Genomic DNA, 23512 nt, shown 5'->3' on the forward strand with positions numbered 1-23512 from the left:
ATATTGTTGAAGTTTTCCTCTATTCTAGTTTTCTTAGTGTTTTTATCAAGAAGCAGTGCTGGATTTTCTCAAATGCCTTTTCTGCATCCATTGACCATCAGCTGTTTTGTTTTGTTTTGCTTTGTTTTTTCTTCCTCCTTTCATTCTGTTAATGTTGGTCGTATTACATTAATTGATTTTCTTTTGTTGAACCACCCTTGTGTACCTGAGATAAATCCAACTTCATCATAGTTTATAATTCTCTTAATGCACTGTTGAATTGTACCTGAGATAAATCCAACTTGATCATAGTTTATAATTCTCTTAACACATTGTTGAATTGTACCTGAGATAAATCCAACTTGATCATAGTTTGTAATTCTCTTAATGCACTGTTGAATTGTTGTTTGCCTTATATTTTGTTGAGGATTTTTGTATCTATATCCATTAGAGATCCTGTCTGTAATTTTCTTTTCTTGTTATCTTTATCTGACTTTGATATGAGGGTGTTGTTGACTTCATACAATGAATTAGAGAACATTCTCTCCTCTTCATTTTTTTGGGAGAGTTTGAGCAGGATTTGGTATTCTTCTTGGAATGTTTTGTAAAATTCCCTTGTAAAGCGACCTGGTCCTGAGCTTTTCTTTGTTGGGAGGTTTTTGATTATAGATTTGATTTCTTTATTAGTTTTTGGCCTATTGAGATCTTCTGTATCTTTTGAGTCACTGGGGGTAATTTGTGTGTTTCTGTGAATTTGTGCATTTCATCTAGGCTATCTAATTTGTTGGTGAATAGTTATTCATAATATACTCTAATAGTCCTTTTTATTTCAGTGTGTTCAGTAGTAATGTCCTTTTAATTTCTGCTTTTCATTACTTGTGTCCTCTTTTTTTTCATTGTCAGTCTAAGCTAAATGTCAATTTTATTGATCGTCTCAAAGAACCAACTTTTGGTTTTTGTTGATTCTCTCTTTTTTTTTAATTCTCTATTCATTTATCCCCACTATAATCTTTATTTTCTTCCTTCTGCTATGCTTTGGATTTAATTTGTTCTTTTTCTAGATCCTCCAGTTTTGAAGTTAGGTCTCTAATTTGAGATCTTTCTTTTTTTTCTATGTAAACATTTACAGCTGTAAATTTCCCTCTGAGCACTGCCTTTGCTGCATCCTGTAAGTTTTGGTCTGTTGTGTTTTCATTTTCATTCACTTCAAGATATTTCCTAATTTCCCTTGTGTTTCCTCTTTACCGCCTGATTGTTTATGTTGTTGAATTTCCATATATTTGTGAATTTTCCGCTTCTCTTTTTTGACTTCTAACTTCATTCCATTGTAGTTGGAGAAGATATATTGTATGATTTCAATATTTTAAATTTATTGAGACTTGTTTTGTCTCCTAACCTGGTCTATCCTGGAGAGTGATCAATGTGTACTAGAAGAATGTGTATTTTGCTACTGTTGAGTGGTGTGCTCTATTTATATCTGTTAGGTCTAGCTGGCTGACAGTATTGCTCAAGTTTTCTATATCCTTACTGATGATCTGTCTCGGTGTTCTATCCATTATTGAAAGTGGTGTATAGATTAATGTAGAACCATCTGTTTTTCCCTTCAGATCTGTCAATATTTGCTTCATATATTTTGGGCCTAGGGGTGTGTGTGTGTGTGTGTATTTGTAATTTTTACATCTTGTTGAAGTATATGTGAGGTATTATTAATATATAATTACCTTCTTTGTCTGTCCTAACAAGGTTTTTGACTTAAAGTCTCTTTTATCTGATGTTACTATACTTACCCCAGCTCACTTTTGGTTACTACTTGCACGGGATATTTTTTTTCCATACTTTCACTTTCAACCCACTTATGTCTTTGAATTTAAGGTGAGTCTTTTGTTAACCACATAGAGTTGGGTCATACTCTTTTATCCATTCTGCCAATCTCTGCCTTTTGACTGGAGGGTTTAATGCACTGACATTTGAAGTAACTACTGATAATGCAGTACTTTCCTTTGCCATTTTGCTATTTGGTCTTTGTAAGTCTTAGGCCTTCGTTGATCCTCAATTATTCTGTTAATGCATACTTCGATATTTATTTGGTGTTTTGTATTGTACCATTTTAGTCCCTTCTCATTTCTTTATGAAGATATTTTTCATGTATTTTTCTTTGTTATTACCATGGGGTTAAAATTTAACATTGTAAATATATAACAATCATTTGATTTGATATCAACTTACATTCAGTAGCCCACATATACACTTTATATATCCCTTTGATCTCCCAGCCTTGTTTGTACTTGTTACCAGTTATATGTTTGTACACTGTATGTCCCAAACTTTTGATTTATCATTTCTTTTTTATGCATTTGCATTTTAGCACCTTTAAGAAGTAAGAAATGGAGTTACATAACAAAAATATAATAGTGCTGGCACTTTTATAATTGCCCATTTGGTTACTTTTTTTAAAATGCAATTTTATTGAGATATATTCACATACCATGCAATTATCCGAAGTGTTCAATTGGATGTGTACATTTGGTTACTGTTGTTGGAGGTGTTTGTTACTGTATGCCAGTTTGACCCACTGTCTAGTGCCCTTTCCTTTCCGTTGAAGAGCTTGCTTTAGTTTTGCATGTAGGTAGGTCTAGTGTTAATGAACTCCCTGCACTTTTGTTTTTTTCTGGGAATGTCTTAATTTCTCCCTCATTTTTGAAAGAATGTCTTGACAGATATAAAATGCTTGGTTGGCAATTGTCTTTCTTTCAGCTCTTAAAATATTTCTTTGCCACTGACTTCTTGCCTCCCTCTCTCCTTGTCCTTGGCATTGGGCAATTTGAATACTATGTGCCTGGGCATGTCTTTGAGTTTATCCTGCTTATGGTTGCTTGGGCTTCTTGAATCAACACAGTCATGTTTTTCGTTAAATATGTGAAATTTTCTGCCATTATTTTTTTGCATATCCCTGTGCCCCCCTCTCATTTTCTTCTCCTTCTGGGACTCCCATAATGCATATGTTTGTATGCTTGATGGTTTTCCATAGGTCTCTTAGACTCTGTTTGTTCCTTCTTTATCTATCTATCTATCTACTCCTCAGCCTGAATCTTTTCAGCTGCCTTGTGTTCAAGATCGCTGATTCTTTCTACTGCCACCTCAAATCAGCTATTGAAACTGTTAGGGAATCTTTCATTTCAGTTATTGTATTCTTCTACTCCAGTATTTCTGTTTGTCTCCTATTGAGAATCTAAAAGAGATTCTCATACTGTTCATTCATTGTTTTCCTCTTATTGATTAGTTCTTTCTTCATCTTTTCCTTTATCTCCTTGAGCATAGTGAGGATAATTTTTCTAAAAGTTTCTGTCTGGTAAGTCCAAAATGTGTTCCTCTTCATTGATTGTTTCTGGATTTTTATCTTCTTTTGGATGGACCATCATATCCTGTTTTTTATTTGTCTTGTAATCTTTTGTTGCACACTCTACATTTTAATATTTTAAAATATTAGTTCTGGGATTTAGTCTCTGAGATGTCTGTTCCTTAAGTTTGTAGCCAGCTAGTGATGTGATGGAGATTTTACTGAATGCCAAGAGCTAATCAAAACTAGCAAACCAAAGCAGAAAGTACCTTTCATTGTTTTTGCAGATTGGCTCTGCTGTAGTTGGTTTCTCCTTCAGAGTTTAGCCCTCCCTTCAAGAAGATCTACCTGAGGCAATGGGAAGTGCAGGGTCCTATCTGAGTCTGCATGAAGTGGAGGTCCCTGCTTCTTTTCCTGGTCTTTTGTTTGCTTGATGCCTTACAATTTTCTCATTTGGAGTTTGAGTCAATATTCCCTCTTCTCCCTTTGAAATAGACCTCTGTTCCCTTTTGGGTTCTCTCTTGAGTGACTTAATGCAGGTAGTACTTTGCCCCAGGCTGTTTCAGGTTAATTGTTCCTCTCATGGTCCCAGCTGTTTGCAAGCAGCTTCTCTGCCCTGAGAACCAACTCTGGGAGGGTGAGGCTGAAACAAGTTCCCTGGCTCATCTCTCAGATTTCCACATGATAAATTGTCACTGACATACATGTACCCAGTGTATATACAGGAGCCACTCTTCTCCCTTTGGAACAGAGCCAGGAACCCACAATGGAAGTAAAATGTGACTCTACCATGTGTTGTGGTAGGAGTCAGAGATGGGCCAGCAAGGGTAGTAGGAGCTTCTCTATTACTTTTGAAGCTGTGTTTTCTTGTTTCAGCACTTGCCCAGTTAATGCAGCCCTTTAATTTTTTATGTAGTTTTATAGAAGATTACTGTCTTTAAGATTCTTCTGCCACCAGTGCCTGAGGAGTATGGACCAATGGCCACCCACAGAGTAGGCCCCATGATCTGAAGTGAGGTGCCTGATCGAAAGTAGAGATGGGAGATTAGACCATACCCCACTAGAATTTGAAGCACTAGTTCTTTATGTCTGACTCTGGCACCAGCAAATTATGCCAGGGCCCTGAGTTTCAGTTCCCACTGCTGCCGACCAGGATGCTGGCGGGATGGGCTTGGTAGCCACTGTGGGTAGAGGTTGGAGGTGGGGTGGGGATCGGTGGGGGTGGTGAAACCTAGTGGTATTTATCATAATTTACCAGCCTCTTCCCTACACTAATCCCTGAATGCTGCACAGTGTTCCATTAGACTCTGGAGTTTCAAGGTAGTTGATTCAGATCATTCCTGCCTGTTCAGTAGTTGTTTTCATGGAAGAACTGAATCCTGGAGCTTCCTACTCTGCCATCTTCCAAACATCCTCTATTGGTTGTCTGTTTTTGTTATCTATCTTCATATTTAAGTATCTGAACACTAAGTTCAAATGTGGCAGTCACCACCTGAGGTCACTATGGGGATTAGGGTTCCCTACCCCATTTTTAAAAAATTTTTTATTGGGATTGTTCACATACTGTGCAGTTATCCAGAGATCCAAAGTGTACAATCATTTGCCCATGGTACCATCATACAGCTGTGCATCTATCACCACAATTAATTTTTTTTCAATTTTTAGAACATTTTCATTACTCCAGAAAAGAAATAGACAAAAAAAGGAAACTCAAATCCTCCCGTACCCCTAACCACCCCCTCTCCATTATTGATTCATAGTATCGGTATAGTACATTTGTTACTGTTGATGAAAGAATGTAACTGTAGTATATAGTTTGCAATAGATAAATTTTTTTTCCTATATGCCCCTTGTATTAGTTAGGGTTCTCTAGGGAAACAGAATCAATGAGAGATATCTATGAATATAAGATTTATAAAAGTGTCTCATGCAACTGTGGGTATGCATGAGTCCAAATTCTGTAGGGCAGGCAGCAAACTGGCAACTCCAATGAAGATGTTCGATGAACTCCTCAGGAAATAAATGGCAACTTCAATGAATGTGTTCAATGAACTCATCAGGAAAAGAACTGGCAACTGCAACAAACTCCTCAGGAAATGCTTTGCTGGTCAGCTGAAGAAGTGAAGATCCTCCATCTGTCTTGCTTAAAAGTCTTCAACTGATTGATTGGATTAAATCCAGCCAAGTGCATTCTCTCATTGTGGAACACACGCCCTTCATTGACATCTTCAGTCACAGCTGCACCCAATTGACTGATGATTTAATAAACCAGCCTGTTGGTTTATTAACCAGCCACAAATGTCCTCGCAGCAATGATTAGGCCAGTGCTTGCTTGACCAGATAGCTGGGTACCATCACCTGGCCAAGTTGACACATGAACCTAATCTTCACACCCCTCTATTATTAACTTCTAGTTATAGAGTCATACATTTGTTCCAGTTCATGAGAGAGATTTCTAATATTTGTACAGTTAATCACAGACATTGTGATTAGATTCACTGTTTTATACATTCCCACTTTTTAACCTCCAACTTTCTTTCTGGTGACACACATGACTGAGCTTCCCCTTTTCACCACATTCACATACCATTCAGCCCTGTCAGTTATTCTCACAACATGCTACCATCACCTCTGTCCATTTCCAAACATTTAAGTTCATCCTAGTTGAACATTCTGCTTATAATAAGCAACTGCTCCCCATTCCTTACCCTAGTTCTTTATCCTGGTAACTTACATTTCATGCCTATTAGTTTGCATATTATAATTAGTTCATATCAGTGAGACCCTGCAATATTTGTCCTTATGTGTCTATCTTATTTCATTCAATATAGTACCCTCAGAGTTTCTTCCTCAACCCATTTTTTAAAGATGGTGTGCAGGTTTGGATGTATTATGTCTCCCAAAATGCCATTATCTTTGATGCAGTCTTGTGTGGGCAGGAAACGTATTGGCATTGATTGGGTTGGAGACTTTTGATTGGATGTTTCCGTGGAGATGTGATCACTCAGCTGTTGTCTCCAAAATCCAAAGAGGCCAACAAAGCGTTGTGCCTCTTTTTTAGTCATAGGAGGGGCCAGATGCAGCAGCTTATCCTTCACCTTAGAAGGGATATCTCAACAGGCCCCACACCACTGGACACCTAGAAATTTTACTGAGGTGGAAGGCCCCTGTATTTTTGTTGATTTGCTTAACTTGATAGGGTTCTTTTAGGATATGTAGGCTGATTCAAACACTTACTGCTAATTTGTCACATCTACAGCTTGGTGCCATACACTTTCTCTAACTAACCAGCATGTGGCATCCTGGAGCCACCTATTCCCCTCAAGCCAGTTCGCCCCAACTTTATCTTTGTGGTGAGTGGGGGTCTGAATTTTGTGGGGGTCCAACTGGCACACCAAGTTTGCATGTGTAGTCGGTGCTGCCCACCCTGAATGTGGGGCGTGTGTCTGAGCGGTTAGGGAGGGAGGGCGGCTTTAATAAGCAAACCTCCCAGGTGTTCTTGGAGATTTAAAGCTGTTTCAAGAGTCTAAACATTCAGTTCATTCTCCCCACAGTTCGTCTCTGCCGCTGACCCACAAGTCCCTGGTATTGGTGTATGGTCCCTGGGACTTCCGAGTGGATCCCTCTTCCAAGCTATGCCCTCCTAGGGCCTCTGCTGAGGGAAGACGGTGCTATGTCACAAGTGCGCGCCATCCCCCAAGGGAAGTTCTGGGCTGTAGGGCCGTGTATGGGTGTTCCCAGCCTGCTGAAAGGTTGGCGGTATGGGGTGTGTTAATTTCTCCCTTTTTGCACGTCTGCCTTCCTAGCTCTGGGACAATTAGCTGCAGTTGTGTGAAAGGCTATCATCCACTCCATATATTGGGGCTTGTGCGCTTCTTGCTGGAAACGCTTCCCGTCGCGCTGGGTTGTTTGGTGCAGCCCTGGGCTGCAGCGCTGGCGCCAGGCAGGAGTGTTCCCAGCCCGCCGGGAAGATGGCTGTATGTGGCTTGGTTATTTTCCCCTTTTCGCTGACCTCTGCCTTCCTAGCTGCAAGACAATTAGCAGGGGTTGCATGAAAGGCTATTGTCTACGTCAGATATTGAGGCATGTCCACAGGTTGTGGGGACACAGTTCCTGCCGTACTTCATTCGCTGCCATATCTGCAGCCGCTTTTGGGTTTTTAAAACCAGTTGTACTCCGAACACCAACCCCTGGTTTCCCCAGACCCTAGCATGGCTGCCGGTTATCCAGCAGGCTCACTCACTCGTTTCAGAACACAGACTCCCAGTTTCACCAAGTGCATGGTCCCTGTGGATTTAGCAGATCTTGTCCAGCTGGTGCATCACTGGAACTGGTGTTCTGGGTCACTTTCTGTCTTTTATCTAGTATTTTTCACGGAGCTGTTTTTTTGCCCTGTCTCTCCTAACCGCCATCTTCCAGACTCCAATTTTTTTAGTTTTGTTCCTGGCACTTTGGGTGTAAAGTCTAAGAAACCGTTGCCTCCAACAAGATCTTGAAGATGCTTCCCTACCTTTTCTTCTAGGAGTTTTATGGTCCTGGTTCTCATATTTAGATCTTTGATCCATTTTGTGTTAATTTTGTATAAGGTGTGAGAGAGGGGTCCTCTTTCATTCTTTGGATATGGATATCCAGTTCTCCCAGCACCATTTGTTGTATGTACCTGCTCTTTCCCAGTTGTATGTACCTGGGAGCCTTGTCAAAAATCTATTGACCATGGATGTGAGGGGTACATTACCTTAAGTGTATATTACATTAATTGATTTTCTTATTTTGAACCTCCCTTGCATACCTGGGGTAAATCCCACGTGATCACAGTGTATGATTCTTTTAATGTGCTGTTGGGTTCAAATTGCAAGTATTTTCTTGAGTATTTTTGCATCTATATTCATAGGAATAATAGGGCTGAAATTTTCTTTTCTTGTAGTATCTGACTTCGGTATTAGGGTGATGTTGGCCCCATAGAATTATTTAGTTAATTAGAAATTAGTTAATTTCTTCAAAGAGTTTGGGCAGGGTTGCTATTACTTCTTCTTGGCATGATTGGTAGAATTCACCTGTGCAACCATTTGGTCCTGGGCTTTTCCTGGTTCAGAGGTTTTGTTGACTAATTAAATCTCTTTATTTGAAATTGTTCTATTGAGATCTTTTGTTTCTTCTAGAGCCAGTGTAGGTTTTTCATGTCCTGCTAGGAATTTGTCCATTTCATCTAGGTTGTCTAATTTGTTGGCACACAGTTGTTTATAATAATCCTCTTATGATCCTTGTTTTCCCTGTGAGATCAGTAGTAATGTCCCCCCTCTCATTTCTGATTTTATTTATTTGCATCTTCTCTTTTTTTTTCCTGCATCAGTCTAACTATGATTTGTCAGTTTTATTGATCTTTTGAAAGAACCATGTTTTGTTTTTATTAATTCTCTATTTTTTTAATTCTCAATTTCATTAATTTCCGCTGTAATATTTGTTATTTATTTCCTTCTGCTTGCTTTGGGTTTAGTTTGATGTTCTTCCCTTAGTTTCTCCAGGTGTTCAGTTAGGTCTTTGATTTTAGCTCTTTCTTCTTTTTTAATATAAGCGTTTAGAGTTATACATTTCCCTCTCAGAACTGACTTCACTGTATCTTAGAAATTTTGAAATGTTGTGTTCTTGTTTTCATTTGTCTTCGGATATTTAATGATTTCCCTTGAAATTTCTTCTTTGACCTATTGATTAAGAATTTATTTAACTTCCATATATTTGTGGATTTTCCAGTTCTGCATCTGTTTTTGATGCTAGCTTCTTTCCATTGAGGTCAGAGAATGTTTTGTATAATTTATTGAGACTTGTTTCATGACCCAACATGTGGTCTATCTTGAAGAATGATCCATGTCCACTGGGGAAGAATGTATATCCTGTTATTTTGGGGTACAGTATTCTGTTTATCTGTTAGTTTTAGTTCATTTATAATATTATTTGAGTTCTTTGTTTCCCTATTGGTCCTCTGTCTCATTGTTCTGTTTATTGCTGTGAGTGGTGTATTGATGTCTCCAACTTGTACAGATGTCTGTTTCTCCCTCAGCATGAAAAGATGTCTGTTTCTCCCTTCAGTTTTGCCATTGTTTACTACATGTATTTTGGGGCACTGTGGTTAGGTGCACATTTAAATTATTACTTCCTGGTGAATTGCCCCTTTTTAAACTATATAGTGTCCTTTTTCTCTTGTAACAGGTTTTGACTTGAAGTCCATTGTGTCTGGTATTAGTATTTTTTGGTTACTATTTGCATGGAATATCTTTATCCAGCCTTTCACTTTCAACCCATTTGTGTCTTTGCATCTAAGGTGAGTTTCTTGTAAACAACATATAGTTGCTTCATGCCTTTTAATCCATTCTGTCTATTTGTGTCTTTTATTTGGGAAAATTTAAGTCATTAACATTCAGTGTTGTTACTGTAAAGGCAAAACTTACATCAGTTATTTTGCCCTTTGGTTTTAAATGTCATATCATGTGTGTGTGTGTGTGTGTGTGTGTGTGTGTGTGTGTGTCTGTCTGTCTGTCTGTCTGTCTTTTTCCTTAATTGCAATCTCCTTCTCTATGTAGTTGATCTTTCCTTTCTTGCTTCCTCTGTCTCTGTATAGTGATGTATCTGATTGATCCCTTTCTCATTTCTGTTTCTGTATATAGTTTTTTAGTTTTTATTTTTTGTACATTTTTAAAATACTTTCTTTGTGGTTACCCTGGGATTTATATTATACAACCTACGTCTGTAACCTTTTAATGAGAAGATTCCTCATTAGCTTCAGTAGTATACATGTTCTTTCCTCCCATATCCCTCTGTTTACCCTCTTTACATTGCTTTTGTCCCACTTTACCACTTTATATTTTGCATGCCCGTTATCAGGAAATATGCCTTTTTCTTGTTCAGTTGTGTTCAGACTCTTATAGGAGTTAAAAAGTAGAGTTGTATATTGAGGGTACAGTACTATTGGTTTTGCATTTCTACCCTTTCTGATAATCTGCGTTTTTTCACACTACTCCAAGCTACTCTCTCCCATCTTTTCCATTCAACCTGCAGAACTCCCTTTAGTAATTCTTGTATGGCAGGTTTATGTTGATGATTTATCTCAGTTTCTTTTTACCTCTGAATATTTTTAACTCTCACTCATTGTTGAAGGACAGTGTGCCGGTTTGAATGTATTATGTCCCCCCAAACACCATTATCTTTGATGTAATTTTGTGTGGGCAGATGTACCAGTTTTGATTAGATTGTGATTCTTTGAGTGTTTCCATGGAGTTGTGCCCCACCCAGCTGTGGGTAATGACTCTAACTGGATAATTTCCATGGAGGTGTGGCCCCACCCATTCAGGGTGGGCCTTGATCACTGGAGCCATATAAATGAGCTGACAAGCAGAGGGAACTCAGTGCAGCTGTGAGGGACATTTTGAAGAGGAGCTACAGCCAAGAGGGACACTTTGAAGAAAGCAAAGGAGCTGCAGATGAGAGACATTTTGATGATGGCCGTTGAAAGCAGACTCTTGCTCTGGAGGAGCTAAGAGAGGACAAATACCCCAAGTGCAACTAAGAGTGACATTTTTGAGGAACTGCAGCCTGAAGAGGAACATCCTGGGAGAAAGCCATTTTGAAACCGGAACTTTGGAGCAGACACCAGCCACGTGCCTTCCCAGCTAACAGAGGTTTTCTGGACACTGTTTGCCATCCTCCAGTGAAGGTACTTGATTGCTGATGTGTTACCTTGGACACTTTATGACCTTAAGACTGTAACTGTGTAGCCAAATAAACCCCCTTTTATAAAAGCCAATCCTTCTCTGGTGTTTTGCATTCTGGCAGCATTAGCAAACTAGAACAGACATTTCTCCGAATAAAGAATTTTGGGCTCTTTTCTCTTTGAGTACCTTTAATACATCACTGCTGCTTTCTCGCCTCCATGGCTTTTTTGAGAAATCAGCAGTCTTATGGAGGATCGCTTGTATGTGATGGATCACTTTTCTTTTTTCTCTTGCTGTTTTCAGAACTCTCTTTATCTTTGGTATTTGACATACTGATTAGTATTTGTCTCAGAGTAGGTGTATTAGGATTTATTCTATTTGAAGTATGTTGCCCTTCTTGGTCATGTATATTTATGTCTTTCATAAAAGTTGTGAATTTTTTGGCCATTATTTCTTCAAATATTCTTTCTGCCTCCTTTCCCATTTCTTCCCCTTTTCAGACAACGTTGGTGTGTATGGTTGTGCTCTGCATGCTGTCACTCAAGTCCCTGAGACATTGCTCAATTTTTTCCTATTCTCTATCTCTTCTTCTGACTCTTAAGATTTTTATTTTCCTGACTTCTAGTTTGCTGATTCTTTCTTTTGCCTATTCAAATCTGCTGTTGTTTGCATCTATTATACTTTTAGTCTCTACTATTGTGACTTTAGTCCCCATAATTTGTTTATTTACTTTCAAATTTTTTATGCTTACACATTGTCTTCTTAATATCCATTATCTCTTTATGCATATTTTCCTTCATCTGCTTGAATTGATTCACTTTCTTCAATTCATTGTTTCAAATTCTCTGTCTCCTCTGATGTTTTAGTTTGTTCTCTTGACTGAGCCATATCTTCCTATGTCTTAGTATAGATTGTAATTTTTTGCTGATGTCTAGGTGTTCAAACCAAGCTCAGCCCCAAGACCAAAGAACATGCCAGGCCTGATTTAGGCATGAGTTTAATTAGGACTTACAGACAGGAGATGTTTCCACAGTGGTGGCTGACTGGGGAGATGGAAGGTAACCCACTGCAAAGAGCAGTGGGGGGTGGGGTGGTGCCAGGGGGTGGCTTATACAGGTTAGGACATAGACATTCCGTAGGGTGTGAGAACAGAGTTTTTATAGGGTCTTGTGATAGGAGTGTGGAGATTTGTTATCAATAGTGATCAGGGGAGGGGAGTTTCAATGCTTTGTTTATGATGCCATTTGTACATTCTTTCCCCACCTGGGTTAAGTTCTGATGGCCTTTAACATATGTCCTGGTCAATTAGGCAGCTTTGTACAATAACTCACTTTCACTATGGAGGGGAGGAGGCCAGGGCCCTGGGTCCACACACTAGGCATCTGATTATCTTGATGAATTAACTTGAAAATTAGTTTCTTCCTCTTTTCTAGGGTTTTATTGATGATTGGCTTTGTGTTAAGGTTCTTCTTTGATGCTTGGTCCAACTTATTCTTGACCTTTAAAATAGCCCGTATTTAACTGATTAGATTTTCTCAGCTCTTTATCTGATTCTTGCCCTGGTTATGCAGTACAGTTTTTAAGATTTGTTCCTTCTTTGCTGTTTGCTTTTGTGCAGGATCCACCCCCCACCCCCACCCCCCAGCTCCTAGAATTTATTTAAATCCTTTCTCTCAGTCAGTACCCTATTTTCCTTATCCTTTTCTGTTCTGGGAGACTCCTGTCTTACAGCAGTCCATTTAACCCCCCTACCCCTCGGTGAGGCTTTTCTGCCTTCTATGAGGCCTTTCTGCCCCTGATTTATTCCTTGTTAAGTGTCCCATCCCAGGTAGCCAGATGAGGTCTGTCCAGAAAAGTGGCTCACTCCAGAATAGTTCATTTTGCATTTGGGTGTTCCAGCCAACAGAAACTGGATTGACTGAGTGCACCTCTTGCCAGCCACAGTTCTATAGCAGTCTCTCTCTCTTCTTTTTAATCCCCCTGTGGACTTTTGTGTATACAGCACTCTAGTGGCTTGTGTTCTGCCCTGGTTCTCTGTGGACTTGGGTTCCTGTGTCTGAACATGCAAGGGATGCTAATTTGCTGCTGTGAGTGCCTCTATATTCTGTATCCCCCATGGGAGGTGAGAGTGATCTTGACTGCTGCCTCTGAGCAAATCCCAATCTCCACAGGACAGAGTGAGGGGATGTGTTCTAGTTTGCTAATGCTGCCTGTTATGCAAAATGCCAGAAATGGATTGGCTTTTATAAAGGGGGTTTACTTGGTTACACAGTTACAGTCTTACGGCCATAAAGTGTACAAAGTAACACATCAGCAATCGGGTACCTTTACTGGAGGATGGCCAGTGGTGTGCAGAAAAGCTCGTTAGCTGGGAAGGCACATGGCTGGTGTCTGCTCCAAAGTTCTGGTTTCAAAATGGCTTTCTCCCAGGACGTTCCTCTCTAGGCTGCAGTTCCTCAAAAACGTCACTCTTAGTTGCACTTGGGGTATTTGTCCTCTGTTAGCTTCTCCAGAGCAAGAGTCTTCTTTCAACAGCTGTCTTCAAAGTTTCTCTCATCTGCAGCTCCTGTGTTTTCTTCAAAGTGTCCCTCTTGGCTGTAGTAGCTTGCTCCTTCTGTCTGATCTTATATAGTACTCCAGCGATTTAATTCAGAACCACCCTGAATGGGCAGGCCAACACCTCCGTGGATATTATCCAATCAAGAGTCATCACCTACTGTTGGGTGGGGCACATCTCAATGGAAACACTCAAAGAATTATAATCTAATGAACACTGATAGGTCTGCCCACACAAGATTACATCAAAGATAATGGCATTTGGGGGGACATAATACATTCAAACTGGCACAGGGAGGGAAGAGGCCCAGTCATCTGGGATGGAGGTTTCCTACCTGCTATTTTTCATTGTCTTTGATTCCATGTTTGTGGAGTGCTTCTCCGGTCTCTACCATCCTCCATGATTTGTCCATTTATTCAGTGAATCTCTGGGGATGTTTTTTCAGGGGATGTCTTACATCACCATATTGATGACGTCCAAGACAAGTTGCTCTTTTAAAAATAAATTGCAGGGAGGATTGCAGGAAGATGGCAGAGTAGGAAGCTCCAGGAATTAGTCCCTTCACTGAAACATCTATTCATTGGGAGAAAGTGAATAAATTATCTTGGAACTTGGTAGTCTAGTGGAATATTTCCATCCTCCAGGGAAGAGCTGTATAAAGAAGCTTGTAAAATTTGCTAAGTTTTAGTGAATTTGGGCTTTTAATAGTGGCTACCATCCCCTCCCCCATCCTCTAACTTCATGGCAGGTACCTGTGGGATCTGCAGACTGTGTTCCTATTATGGTTTGTTGGTGCTAGGATGGGCAATAAGAATCTTGTCCTTCAAAAATTGAGGTTGTGTGTTTTTATTGCTGTTTTTGATCAGTAGGTGACCAGCATGGAGGGTAGCCATTGTTTCAACCAGCAAATGCAGAAGCCACAGGCATGGAGCAGATTTACAGAGACAGTAACTTTTTTTACTACGCCTTTGCTGTTTGGGAGCAATATAGTTTGGAAGGGCCACAAACAGGTGACTCCAGCCCTCAACGAGTAAAAAGTAACAATTCCTGAGGAGTGGGAGGATTAGATTTCCAGAGTTACCACAACATAATAATCATAATGTCCAATTCTCAACAAATCTTACAAAACATAAAGATACAGGGAAGTGTGGCCCATTTATAGGAAATAAAGAATTTGACAGAAACCATCCCTGTGGAAACTCATACATTGGAACTATAGTCAAAGACATAAATTGACTAATGTAAGACACTGAGTATCTTAAATATATTCAGTGAGCTAAAGGAAACCGTAGATAAAGAACTAATTATAACAAGAGTTCCAAAATACATGAAGCAATAATTGAGAGAATTCAAGGAAGAAATAGTTCTACAATAATAGTTGGAGACCTCAGTACATCACTTTCGATAAAGGTAAAATATCTAGACAGAAGATCAATAAGGATATAGAGTACTTGAATAATACTATAAACCAATTAGATTTAACAGATATGTGTAGAATAGTCCGCCCAACAAAAGCAGAATACACAGTCTTCTCAAGTGCATGTGGATAATTCTCAAGGATAGATCATATGTTAGGTAACAAAACAAGTTTCAGTAAATTTTAAAATATTGACCTATTACAAAGTATCTTCTCTGACCACAGTGGAATGAAGTTAGAAATCAGTAACAGATATAAAACTGGGAAATTCACAAATACATGTAAATTAAGCAAAATGCTCTTAAACAACCAGTTGGTCAAAGAAGAATTTACAAGGTAAGTTATAATATACTTTGAGACAAAGGAAAACAAAAAATAACATGCCAAAACAAATGGGATACAGCAAAGGCAGTACTCAGAGGGAAGTTTTTAGCTGTAAATGCTTACATTAAAAAAGAAGAAAGATCTCAAATTGATAACTTTACTTCACACCTTGGGTAACTGGAAAAAGAACTAAACACGAAGTTAGTAGAATGAAGAAAATAAAGATTAGAGCAGAGATGAATGAATAAATAATAGACAGACAATAGAAAGAATCAGTGACACCAAAAATTGGTTCTTTGGAAAGATTCAATAAAATTGACAAACTGTTGGCTTGACTAATAAAGAAAATAATGAGGGAGAAGATGCAAATAACTAAAATCAGAAATGAAATTTGGTCATTATAACTGACCTTACAGAAGTGAGATTATAAGAGAATACTATGAACAATTGTACTTCATTTAGATAACCTGAATGAAAAGGATAAATTTCTAGAAACACACAAATTGCCTAAATATTGTTTCAAGAAGAAAGAGAAAATCTCAACAGGCTAATAACAACTAAAGAGAATGAATCAGTAATCAGATGCCTCTCAAAAAAGAAAAGTCCAGGACTGGGTGACTACACTGTTGAATTCTATCAACCAATCCTTCTCAAACTCTTCCTAAAAAAGAGAACTAGAGGGAACACTTCCTAACTCATTCTATGTGGCCAGAATTACCCTAATGCCAAAGTCAGATAAAGGCATCACAGAAAAGGAGAAAATTACAGAGCAATAACCCTTATGGAAATAAATGTAAAAGTCCTCAACAAAATATTGGCAAACCGTGACCAATGATATATTAAAAGAATTATGCACCATGGCCAATTGAGATTTATTCTAGGAATGCTAGGTTGGTTTAAAAATCAATTAATGTATAGCACATTAATAGATGAAGGAAGAAATCACATGATCATCTCAACGTATTCGACAATATCTAACACTCTTTCTTTATAAAAACACCCAGAAAACTAGGAATAGAAAGGATCTTCCTCAACATAATGAAGGGCATATATAAAAAACCCACCACTAACATTATACTCAGTGGTGAAGCCTCTGAAGGCTTTTTCCCCGGCTAAGATCAGAAATAAGACACAGATTCTTGCTGTCGTCATTGCTATTCAACATTGCACTGGAAGTTGTAGCCAGAGTAAGTAGACATGAAATAGAAACAAAAGACATCCAAATTGAAAGCAGAAGTAAAATTGTCTCTATTTGCAGATGACATGATCCTATATAGAGATAAATCCAAAAAAATCCATAAGAAAGCCACTAGAACTAATAAATTCAGTGAAGTTGCAGTATACAAGGTCAACATGCATAAATGATTTGTGTATCTATGCAGAAGTAATGAACATTCCAAAAAGAAAATTAATGAAACAATTTCATTTACGATAGCATCCGTAGGAATAAAATGCCTAGTAAAAAATTTACCCAAGGAAGTGAAGGATTTGTATATTCAAAACTACAAAACAATGCTGTAGGAAATTGAGGAAGACCTGATTAAATAGAAAGACATCCCATGTTCATGAATTAGAAGACTTAATATTGTTATGATGGCAGTACTAACTAAAATGATCTACAGATTTTATGTAGTCGCTATCAAAATTCCAAACCTTTTTGGCATAAGTGGAAAAGCAATTCCTTAAATTTATATGCAACTATAAGAGGCCCTGAATAACCAAAACAATATTGAAAAAAAGAGAAAGTTGGAGAACTTACACTTCCTGATTTCAGAAGTTATTACAGTTCCTGATTTCAGAACTTATTACAAGGCTACAGTACTCAAATCAATGTGGTAATGGCATAAGGATAGACATACAGACTAATGGAATAGAGTTGAGAGCGGAGAAATAAACACACCCATGTCTATGGCCAGCTAATCTTTGACAAGGGTGCCATTCAATGGGGAAAGAATAGTCTCTTCAACAAATGATGCTCAGAAAATTGGAAATCCACAGGCAAAAAGTGAATTGGGACCGCTGCCTCCCGTGTTATGCAAAATTAGCTCCAAATGAGTAAGTTACCTAAATTTAGGAAGTAAACCCATAAAACTCTTAAAAGAAAAAATAGGGTTTAATCTTTACTACCTTGTGTTTGGCAGTAGATTCTTAGACAGGACACCAAGAGCACAAGCAACAAAAGAAAAACAGATAAATTGCACTTCATCAAAATTAAGAACTGTTTTGCCTCAAAAGACATTATCAAGAAAGCTAATAGACAACTTACAGTACAGGAGAAAAAAATGGGAAATTATTTATTAAAAGTTTAGTGTCCAAAATATGTAAAATCTACAAATAAACAGCACAAAGACAACCCAGATAAAAGATGGGTCAAGGACTTTGTGCTGGTTTGAATGTACTGTGTCCCCCAGAAAAAGCCATATTCTTTGATGCAAACTTGTGGGGCAGACATATTAGTGGGGATTAAGTTGAGATGTTTGGATTAGGTTGTTTGCATCGAAATGTGCCCCACCCAACTGTAGGTGATAACTCTGATGAGATAATTTCCATGGAGGCGTGGTGCCACCCATTCAGGGTGGGCCTTGATGTGTGGAGCCATATAAATGAGCTGACAAACAGGAGGAATTCAGAGCAGCTGAGAGTGACACTTTGAAGAGGAGCTACGGCCAAGAGGGACACTTTGAAGAAAGCACAGGAGCTGCAGATGAGAAACATTTTGAAGACGGCCGTCGAAAGCAGACTCTTGCTCCGGAGAAGCTAAGAGAGGCCAAATACCCCAAGTGCAACTAAGAGTGACATTTTTGAGGAACTGCAGCCTGGAGAGGAACGTCCTGGGAGAAAGCCATTTTGAATCCAGAATTTTGGAGCAGATGCCAGCCATGTGCCTTCCCAGCTAACAGAGGTTTTCCGGACACCATTAGCCATCCTCCAGTGAAGGTACCCGATAGCTGATGTGTTATCTTGGACACTTTATGGCCTTAAGACTGTAACTGTGTAACCAAATAAACCCACTTTTATAAAAGCCAATCCATTTCTGGTGTTTTGCATTCCAGCAGCATTAGCAAAGTAGAACAGACTTGAATTAGATACTCCTCCAAAGAAGATATACAAATGGGCAATAAACTTATGAAAAGATGCTACACATCATTAGCCCTTAAGAAAATGCTATTTAAAACCATAATGAGATAGCCCTTCACACCTACTAGAATGACTTTTATCAATAAAATGTAAAACAGCAATTGTTGTTGAAGGATGTGGAGAATTGGAACTCTTGGTGCATTGATGGGGATGTAAAATGGTGTAGCCATTGTGGAAACAGCTTGGCAGTTCCTCTAAAATTTAAACACAGAATTACCTTATGAACACACATTCCATTCCTAAGTCTATATCCCAAAGTATTTGAAGAAGGGACTGAAACAGATACTTGTACACCAGCATTCATAGCAGCATTATTCCCCATTAGCCAGAAACAACCCAAGTGTCTGCCAGCAGAGGAATGGACAAACAAAATGTGGTATACACATACAAAGGAATATTATTTAGCCATGAAAAGGAAAGAATTTCTGTTATGTGACACAACATGGGTTAACCTTGAAAATATTGTCCTAAATGAAATAAACCAGATGCAAAAGGACAAAGATTGTGTGATTTTGCCTATATGAGATATGTATAATAGGCAAATTCATGGAGACTGAAAAGTAGAATAGTACTTAATAGTGCCTGGGGGCAAGGGAGAATGGGGAGTTATTGCCTAATTGTAATAGGGTTTCGTTTGGAATGACAAAATGTTCTGCAAATAGTGGTGATATTTACATAATGTTGTGTCTATATTTAATGACACTTTGAACTGTAAACTTAAAATTAGTTAAAAAAATAAACTTTGTTATATTTTCTCCCAATAAAATAATTTCAAAAGAAAATACATTGCTGACGGGTGAAAAATCCACTGTTGTCATTTGCATCAGTCTCAGAAATGGAAATATTGTCTCAATTCTATTCTTTGTAATTTATCATTATTTTTCTGTCTATAAAACAACAGCAAGAAGAACATAGCAATGTAATAATAAGCAACTAGCAAATGACTTGTAGTTCCTGTGAAAGGTCAATATCGTTTTTAGTCTATAATCCAGGTTTTTATTGGCTTCTTTTCTAAAGATATCCCCTCTTATCTGTACTCTCCTGAACTCTAGATCAGGTACTAGACATCCCCCAAATCTAGTATAGTATCTGCCATGATTAGGCATTTGGTCAGAGTGTGAAGCAAACTTTTAATTTAACCCCTAGTTCTTGGGTCTTTATTGTTTCCTTTTCCACTAGACTCTGTTATAAGCTCTAGAAGTCAGTATTCCTAAAACAAATAGCAAAGCAAACAAAAACTTATTGCAGTCATTCTTTTCTTTGACATTCCTGTGTTTATACGTTTCACACTAAATGTTTCAAGAAGAGTCAGTTATACTTACTTTCTTTTTGCCCATTTATTTCTTGGCAGTTTGTAATCTTGTTCTTACTAAAACTTTTCAAATATGTCTAATAACCTCTTCCTAGGCTTCATTATATTAAATTGTTTTTCTCATTTTTTTGGTTTTGTCTAATTGTTCCAACCCAGCTTAGCTCTAAGACTGAAGAACACACCAGGCATTGAAGTGGACATGGGTTTAATTGGGACTTACTTACAGGAGATGCTAGTCTCACGGTTGTGGCTGGCTGTGGAAAGTGAACTGTGTGAAAAAATAGGAAGAAGTGCCAGAGGGGGTGGCTTATAAAGACTTAGGTCCACAGGGTATGACTGCGGAGTTTCTGCAGGGTCTGGTGAGATTTGGGTATTAACAGTGATTAGGGGAGGGAAGTTTTAATGCTTTGAGGATACGTTCTCCACCCCTCCCTGTGGGGAGGCATTCGTTGGCGTTTGTCTGTCCTTCTCATGTAGGCGGTTGTGTGCACTGAAAATTGAGGAGGGTGCGGGGCACTGGGTCCTCACAATAATCCTTATTGTTCTTTTTTTTGCCCTCTCTATGAAACCTTCCTGGTCTTTTTCCTCTTATCTGACCCTTCCATTTTCAATATTTTGTAGCTTTCTCTTTTTCTTCTTCTTACGTATATGCATCCCTCAGGGTTCTATCTTTGTCTCATTTCACCAAAGAAGAGAGCTGAGAGAGGGAGAGAAATAAAACATTTCTAGGGCTTCATTTAGTTGCCTTTAAACAGATACTGCTTTATTTAACTTATTTTTGCTTTTTAAAATTACCTTTTGGACATCTCCATTTGTGTATTACCTGAACTTTACATTGTAAAATTCATTGTTGAATATATTCTTCCCTGCTAGAAGGCAAACTATGTATGTCCATTAATATATCTCAATTAACTAATTGAGATTAGCTAATATAATGATAACAATAATACATTATATTAATATATAAGTATATTATATAATATATTAATATATTAGCTAATGTAATGCTTGTCACATATTTGGTAATTAAGTCATATTTTTAAAATGAACAAGTGATGTCATGCTATTACCTCAGAGTTAAAATGATCAAAATTGATCTTATCTGCAATTTTCTTTTGCTTGTGTGTCTAACCATTGTTCAAATCCCAGATCAAATGTCATCCCTTTTCTGAAGTTTTCCTTCATCTTCACATTCTAAGTATCTTTCCCTATTTTATATTCCCTTAGCAAATTATACTTTATTGTACCTTCATTCTGTATTACATTTTTACTTACTTATTTACAAAGTTTGTTATGTTCATAAGCTTGAAGTTAGGGAGTAACTACTTACCCAATAACAAATAACGCTATTTAAAAAGACCTAAGATCATGGAAAACAAAAAGGGTTGAAAAGTAGAGGTGTGTCACTGTTCCTTTTGTACAGAATGCCCCACCCTCACCCCCCACCAGGTCATGCTACTTTTCACTCATCCTTCAGGTTTTAGTTGAGACCTTATTTCATACAGGAAACATTCCTGTGCTTTCCTCAAGTCTTGATCAGTCAGACTTTCTTTGTACTCTTCTAGCATCATTTATTTAACAGAAAATTATTGAGTGCCTTTTATTCGCAGGCACTGTGCTAGGCAATGGGGATAAAGTATGGAAGAAAATTGAAAAAGACAGGCATAAAACAAATAGACATCTAACTAAATACATATGTGACAGCTGGTAATTACTGTGAAGGAAGAGTACAAGGTTGTGTATGAGAATAAGCCTAAATTAAAGGTGAGTTGATAAGGGAAGTATTTTTTGAAAAATGTGTTTAACAGAAACCTCTTATGACAATTAGGATAGACAAAGAGTAGGGAAAGGGCATTCCAAACAGAGAGAATATCTTCGAAGGCCCTGAGAAATAGAAAAACATGATACTTTTGAGGAACAAAAAGGCAGGCCCATTTTGGCAGGAGATAGAGTATTCACTCATTATACAAATTGAGGAAGATAAGTTTTAAGGAGGTTTCCTGACTACTAAGGTTATTAAGCTAATATATGGCAGAGCCTAGTTTTAATCTCTGGGCTTTCTAAGTTTTTAATGTTCTTTCCTTTATACCTTGTCATTCCTCAGTGAAAGTTTGGACCAAATTTTTGTAAACTCTTGTATTTCATTTCTTTTCCAGCATCATAGAACATTCTCTTGCCATTTAAGGTGTTACTTAGCAAAGTAGATATTTGTATATTGGAACCATTGCTTTCAACAGAAAGGGAATAATTGTCTTAGCACTATGCAGAGATGCTTCCATTGAACTTGTAGTTTTGAAAACACATTTTAGTGTTTGCTTGAATCAGAGGATTTATGTGCCTCCAAAGTTGTCAGGTTCTATGGTAGGTACTGTCTATATTAATCTGTTGATTTCTTTGGTTTTTGCCTGTGGAGCATTACAACTCTTAACATTCATAGCAAGCATCTTACTTTCTGTTTTATCTGTTTCCATTCATCTATACAACATGGTAAACTTGACCCACCTCTGGCAAATATTTAAGTTAATGTTTCACAAAATACACAAATTCCTTTTGGCAATTGATTGCCAAGCAGCTGATAAAACATTGACATGTTAGCTTTTTTTTTCTTACACACACACGCACACCCCATCCCACCCCCCATTTTGAAGTGGATAGGGAAGGGCAGGGAAGGAGAAGTTCTTCTGGTGTGAAGGCAGAGTTGGAAAGGTCACTTTTTTCCAGAGAATTTTCTCTGTTTCCCCACAGTGAGCTGTCCACAGTCCAGGATGTGACAGCTTGCTTGCTTAGTAGCCTTCAAAAACATCCGTCATACCACACCTGTGCTATGTTCTGAGTACTTGGTGACTTGTTAGCTCGTAGATGAATTTCAGGAATGTTTGGTGTAAGAAAACTTCTACCGTGATGTTCCTGCCTCCTTTTTGTAACTTGATATAGTTGTGGTGTTGTGTTTATTGAAGAACTTTTACCTTTACATTCTTTCCTTCTCAATGTTCTTTTTATTAAGAATAATGATGATAACTTGAAAGAATGAATTTAATTCCTGAGCTAATTATTGTTTTCTTATGGAGTTTTTCATATATGATTTTATATCTTGCCTCCTCTCAGTCTGAGGAAGTAAGGTTAAAAAGATTAAGGTGCTGATTTTACTTTTTCTGACATCCTTAAACATTGGTTTTGTGGATATTTTGCTTGAATGAGGACTGTGGAATTAAGTTTTTTATAACCCAAGGTTTGGGGATATTATGTGCCAAATGCATAGAAATTAATCCTTTAAAATACAATTTTAGTATAGAGAAGTAGAGCAACTTTGAGGGAATATTTTGAATCTTTAAGGAAACATTTAACATTTTTTAAAAATAAATTTTCAAAATATACTTACTTCCCTTTACAATGTTTTCTATCTCTACTGCCCCCACCCCAGCCCTGAGCATTTTTCTGTTCCTTTAAAGTGGCTTTCTCTGTTTTTGTTTACAGGCAGCTATCAATGGTGTAATACCCCAGGAAAATGGCTTTCTACAAAGGTATGTTATAAGGTGCTTAGTGTTAAGATGAGAATTTAGCAGTGCAAAAAAAGACCAAAGTATTATTTTTTTGTTTCATTTTTTAATGGGGCATTTGGGTTTTGGTATATAAATTCAAAAATATAGTCATTGTTCTTTCAAACATTTTTGTTATATTCTCTACAGTCTCCAACTTTTAACTCTGTAACTTTATTTCAGTGGGTGATACCAGTCTTTTAAGGTGG

General features: G+C 37.9%; 1 protein-coding gene across 1 annotated transcript in view; it reads left to right on the forward strand.

Annotated features, from left to right (window-relative positions):
* FAF1 (Fas associated factor 1) overlaps positions 1–23512 on the forward strand; it is a 618418-nt gene that overhangs the window by 165138 nt on the left and 429768 nt on the right. Inside the window, exon 3 of the mRNA XM_037827260.1 lies at positions 23242–23288. Coding sequence (XP_037683188.1) covers positions 23242–23288 — 47 coding nt within the window. The remainder of the gene's footprint in view (positions 1–23241; positions 23289–23512) is intronic.

The sequence above is a fragment of the Choloepus didactylus genome, chromosome 2 (assembly GCF_015220235.1).
Source record: "Choloepus didactylus isolate mChoDid1 chromosome 2, mChoDid1.pri, whole genome shotgun sequence".
NCBI lineage: Eukaryota > Metazoa > Chordata > Mammalia > Pilosa > Megalonychidae > Choloepus > Choloepus didactylus.